At 41.8% G+C, this 5914-nt stretch overlaps 1 protein-coding gene across 1 annotated transcript; it reads right to left on the bottom strand.

Annotated features, from left to right (window-relative positions):
- On the bottom strand, positions 1 to 2603 carry nmur3 (neuromedin U receptor 3). The gene is made up of 2 exons (XM_044023534.1): positions 1772 to 2603; positions 1 to 583 (listed from the first exon to the last, which is right to left on the bottom strand). The coding sequence occupies exons 1-2, from the start codon at positions 2601 to 2603 to the stop codon at positions 150 to 152; spliced, it is 1266 nt and encodes a 421-aa protein (XP_043879469.1). The 3' UTR covers positions 1 to 149.
- Between the last annotated feature and the right edge of the window lie 3311 nt (positions 2604 to 5914).

Genomic DNA, 5914 nt, shown 5'->3' with positions numbered 1-5914 from the left:
CATTGCCTGTGACACAATTTGGTGTCTCTCGTTAAACAAGAAACAGACAAGCTGCAGACGCTGTTTCTGAAGAAAGAAAATTCGCTGATCTCACTCTGTGCTTCTGGATCAGCTGCTTGTTGACTTTTTTCTTTCATATCAAACCTCAATTAGAACACAGACGTCTTACAGGTCACGTCTTTACATGCACATTTAAGGACTGCAGTGTCCACAGTCAGTGTCACATTAGGGGACAGCAGTGGGATAAAAGCATTCGAGTCCTTACTCCTCGTCTGCAGAGCACTGGAAGTTGAATTCGAGTGACCCAGTAGGGTTTTGCAGAAGGGCGGTGAGTCTCTGACAGAGCTGCTGTCCTCTGTGTGGGAGCACATGAGTTCCCGGAAACTCTCCCTGAACCGCGTAGAGAGAAGGCTGTAGATGATAGGATTGACTGCAGAGCTGAGGTAGAAGAGGACTCCTGATAAGATGTGGACGTACTGATAGATATTGTGCATCAGGTCGGTCCACTGGCTGATGGAACTCCACAGCAGCCGCTCGATGTGGAAGGGCGCCCAGCAGACCCCAAACACTGCGACCACAATCGCTGGAATGGGAGAGAAAGCAAGCTGTTACAGATGCACCGATTTTCTGTCTTTTATTATTTATTATTATTATATATAAGACACAGTGGAACATGCTTCAAAACAAGAGATGGAGATCCACATGTTTATTCAACTACTTAAACTACTAAATTTTACTTGTTACTCAATTCCTTTCAAAGCTATACGCCTAAAGAATTTATTGGGATTTATTGTGTCACTCTTTAAAGGAATTTGATCCCTAGGAAAGGAAGCCAATAAAACACACTTTTTATTACGTCATCTTGTATAATAGTGATGTTTTTGAAGATACTGAAAATGGAGATTGAGTGCCTTCATTTTGCAATCACCAATCTTACTCAAGCAAATTTGCACATTGTCACTTTAACAACAATCGACGACATCTACAAAAGACAAAGCCCTAGTTTTAAAGTCTCTTTAAGTTGAAAGAGTGTAAGGTTTAATAATCCATGCTCACTTAAACATGACAGGATAAAATGATCTCATTAAACATCTGCATGAGCATTGGAGCGTTTAGCATTTTAGAAAGGCCGATGAACACTGCAAAATGGCACAAAGTGAATGCTAAAGCCTGCTACATCTCTACATGTCTCAAACAATCATCCCTGTCTAGTGAACGAAAAGGAAAAAAAAGCTTTATACGTCTTCACTGCCCACTTGAGTGAATTAAGCACGGAGAAAAGCACAAAGAGAATTCAATTGCACCAAGCTTGGGATTGTGTACACGGTGGTTGAGCTTATTCAGGAAACGTCTTTGAGGCAAACCCCGGTAGAATTCACTACCTGCTATTTTGTTACATGTGGTGGAAGTATAATGAGATGATCAGTTATCAGAGATCAATTCAATCACTGGTGAACAAACGAATGCAGTTATCACTGAAACGTGTGTGTAGGTATCTCTATGTGTGTGTGTGTGTTCTTTTTTATGGGGGTTTAGAGACTATACATGTACATACAATCTCATCAAATTCCCCGGTGTGTGGAAACATAGCAACCTGTTCAGAATACAAATCATCCTTTCAAAGACAGACTAAACCTTTGGCTATGACATTCTTTGTGTTTTTGGTCTTTGTGAGTGTGTCTTGGCTTTAACGGCACACATTAGAGGAGGCCACTCATCAAACTGCAGCCTGTCTCTGGCCTGTCGTGATAATGCATGTTTTCTAACTCACAAAGCATTTTGATGACCTGTCTCCTGCGACTGTTCTCCACGCTGATCTTCCTCCGAGTGTTGTTGCTGCAGTTCTTTCCCAGGTTCCCGCTGGGCTGCCGGGATTCTCTGCTCAAATGAAGACCCATCACCAGGTACAGCATGCTAATCACCATCATGGGTACAAAGTAGAAGCACACTGTGGTGATCTGCATGACCATATTATAGATCCACAGGGGTTTTAACACCGTACAAATGGCTGATTCCTCCATTCTCTCCGGCAGGAAGAAGATGCCATGCAGCAGGGTGTTCGGGATGGCGCAGATCATCGACGCAGCCCACACAGTGGTGATGACCTGCTTGGCGTGCTGGTTAGTGGACAGGTATCGCGTTTTGAGTGGATGCACCACAGCTATGTACCGCTCCACACTCAGAGCTGTTACATTCAGGACCGAGGCGAAGCAGATTGTCTCAAAGAGGAAGGTTTTGAAGTAGCAGCCGCTCTCGCCGAAGGGGAACGGGTAGTTCTGCCACAAGTCGTAAATCTCCAGGGGCATCCCGAACACAAGCACCAGGAGGTCTGACACCGCCAGGCTCACCAGGTAGAGGTTGGTGGGGTTACGCATCTTCTTGTGTTTCGCTATCACGGCACATGTGAGCAGATTTCCGGACAAGCCGGTGAGGAAGATGAGAAGGTAAACACTGGTCACTTGGAGAAAGAAGGGCGATCTTTTAGGGCCCAGGATTTCAAGAAGGTTGACTTCAGTGAGCTGGTCACTGGTGTAATTCCCCGTTGTGTTCAGTGTCAGGCTTGTGTTCAGGGCCAGTTTGGAAGTGTTTGAAAAGAGCTCCATCTCAGCGAGGGACGCTGGCGTCAACACATCCTGTGGAGAAGTGTCAGTTCCTTCAGCAGTTTACCTGCAGTAAACCAAAACACAGAACACAGAAACGCCTTCAGAAAAGGACTTGATTCATTTACCCCCTATTGGGATCAAGCCTCACTTTAACACTTTGCCCCGTTTCATTACAATATATAATTAGGTTTCTTTGAAACTCAGTGCTCAGAATGGGTCATGACTAATGCTTTATTCAAACAAGGGAGAGGGATTTTGACTAATGACTAACAAGAAAAGAAGCAAATATAATTATATTTGAGAAGCTGAAAAATGGCCTTTTTTAAGTTGCTTCATTTTCTATCCATCTACCAATTTATTAATCGACGATTTTAAAGGTCTCGATTATGATGACCAAAATAATTGTGATTTACTATAATTATTGCTATGACTGAAAAGAAAGTGTTTTAATATAAAACATATTTGGCTCCTTAAACAGGTGCAGCCTCACATATACATATTTCTCATTAGATGATGAGTGAACGAACCATCAGCCACCTCCCAGGCACATTAAGACATAAAGTAGATCATAAGCACTGTGTGCTGGTGAGTTTGAAATACTGATATTTTCTTCATTCACGATTAGCACGATAATAGAAATTCACCACGACTAACTTAATGTAAGGGCTTGTGATCTAATATCCCAAAATATGATTTTCTTTATATATAGTTGTGATCAGAATCAGAGAAGGAATTTGTCTCAGATTTTCCCTGTGGACAGAGGAATAAATCTTTTTTTTTTACGCTATTTTTTTCACTATTCCAGTCTGTCAGTGACTTGATAATCGGCGTCTCTGCACTGATGATTGCTTTATGACAAGGTTAAATGTGTTGCCGAATGTCGTGCGTCACACATTCAGGATTAATTGACCAAGATCTTCTCACTATCATTTTTAACATTTTTATCAGGAGTTATAACCAACCCTTTTTTTTTTATTATTAATTTTAATTATTATAATTTTTATTAATATTGTTCAAATAGAGAGCAAATACAAATATAAATACAATGGCGCACTATACTACTGCACAGCGTACTTTAAGCTGAACACGATGTTACTCACTTGTACTTTATTAAAACAAATATTTACAAGTGATAAAATCCTCACCTTCACGCGACTGTTCCTCTTCTTAGCGCGCGCGCGCTCTCTCTCTCTATGGTCATGTTTGGAAATAGGTTATGAAACTAATAAGGTTAAATTCAAATATAGACTTTACACGAAGGTAACATTTGATGGACGCGACGGTAGAAGAAGAAGAAGCAGACAACACAAAGCAGCGCTGCAGCCGCGTCTCATTCAGACTACGAAACGAAACGATGATGTGTGAAGGAGAGAGAGAGAGGGAGAGGGAGCGAGGGAGAGAGAGAGGAGTGAGATCATCATATTGTCTGATTTATGATGGATTTATTATGGTTTTCGTAAACTTTCAGTCAGTAAAAAAAAACCAGAAAACAGGAATCACCTTGTTCATATGAAATTGAAATTGTTAATTAAAGAATTACTCAGTTATGAGTGGAAACAGTTGAGACCTAAAGCTGGGGACACAACTTCCACAGTCCTTAGAAAAGACATTGAGTTCACACCAAACTGGTTTCTGCAGATTTTTTTAAGAAGGACTTTTATGAAAGACTCCGTTATTGTGTATACGTAGTGAAAACATTGAATTTGTACGATAACACATTTGGACTAACTGATGGAGGCAGCAGTTGACTGACAACTCCTGTGTGCTCTTGATGCAACTTTGCAGATTTCCATTATGGACTTTGGTGTGGGGAAATTGTGTTTCACAAACTTCAGTTTCTTCCCTTAGGTTTTTTTCTGGCTAAGCCTTTTATTGTGTGGCTATAATCTGTGTTACCGCCTGTGCCTGTCTGGTTCAGGGAAACATGGCAGCATGCTCAGGGAAGTCGGTCAGTGTGTTTGCATGCATGTTAAAAGTCCGATTTTAGTCAAACTACCCTCGTGTGGAGGATAAAGTGGTAGAAGAGGAATGACTAAGACAATCATGTGGTTTTCTTAATGTCATATAAACACGTTAATCCAATTAAAATCGCGCTAATCTTAGTCGGACTAACATACGGGGATAATGCAATTCATAGTTTGATTACTCCTGCATGTATGCGCTTAGTCGGACTGCAGTCAGACTTGGCATTTGCACCGAACGTTAAAAGGAGATGACATATAAACTGCAGTACTGCTGCTGGAAATCATATGGCGGCGGCGTCTTACTTCGGACAACTTACAATACAACTTTGTAGCATACCGACAATGTGCCTTGACGCTGCCTCCCAAGATTCTAATGTCCTTCTTTGTGCCTGGTATCAGCAGATTCCCAGACGCTGTCCAACACCACACACTTTCCCCTGAACAACTGCACAAACAGCCTGGATGCTCTGTGCCGTCTGTTGCTCTTGCAAGAAGAATTCATCTCACAAAGACAGCTGCTGGTCTTTTGCCCTAATTTCTACAATCACTGTGTTCTTATTAAGATTTTGCCCCAACAGAAACACACACTGCAGACATCACACGCAAAGGGAAAGTGGGAGATCAGATTATCTCCCCCATGATTCTCCTGTGAGTCTCAGAGGGTAAGGGAGGGATGGATGGATGGATGGATGCATGGATGGATCTATCATTTATGTGTGAATGCTTCTGATGATGTTGATTAAAGCCCCACTGTGGAACTCCTATCTCCCCCTGATGACATTACATTACATTACATGTCATTTAGCAGACGCTTTTATCCAAAGCGACTTACAATAAGTGCATTTAAACATTTGGGTACAAATAAGAGCTAGAAGTAAGTAAGAGCTTCAAGTAAACCAAACTATGAAGTGCTAGTCATAAGTGCGATGTATACGTTTTTTTGTTGGTTTTTTTTTTGTTGGTTTTTTGTCGTCGTCGTCTTAGTCGAGGTAGAGTCGGAAGAAATGTGTTTTTAGTCGGCGGCGGAAGATGTGGAGGCTTTCCGCTGTCCGGATGTCGATGGGGAGCGAGGACAGTGCAGACTTCTCTCTCACCCTCTCTCTCACACCAGATTTTTGCATCAGTGGTCTATTATGTTTTGTATGTGTGGTCCTGGATGAACAAACTTGGAGGTGCATGGTGCAGGAACAACAGCAACTGCGTTTAGCACAGTTAGGCAGAGGTTTAGGGAGCACTTGATTTGCATTTCATTCTATTGGTGTCACACACATTTTCAATATCTGACCATGACATTCATGGGAACCCAAAATTGTAGTAGATTCCACTTACAACTTTTTATCTGGACTT

This window comes from Solea senegalensis, linkage group LG4, assembly GCF_019176455.1.
Source record: "Solea senegalensis isolate Sse05_10M linkage group LG4, IFAPA_SoseM_1, whole genome shotgun sequence".
Taxonomy (NCBI): Eukaryota; Metazoa; Chordata; class Actinopteri; order Pleuronectiformes; family Soleidae; genus Solea; species Solea senegalensis.
This window is presented reverse-complemented; position numbering and strand designations above follow the sequence as displayed.

What these genes read in the sequence shown, in the direction of transcription:
- nmur3 (XM_044023534.1), bottom strand. Translation starts at nt 2,603, where the DNA reads ATGGAGCTCTTTTCAAACACTTCCAAACTGGCCCTGAACACAAGCCTG. An exon ending in ACAGGTCATCAAAATGCTTT is followed by an intron (nt 584 to 1,771) that starts GTGAGTTAGAAA and finishes CTCCCATTCCAG; the next exon opens with CGATTGTGGTCGCAGTGTTT.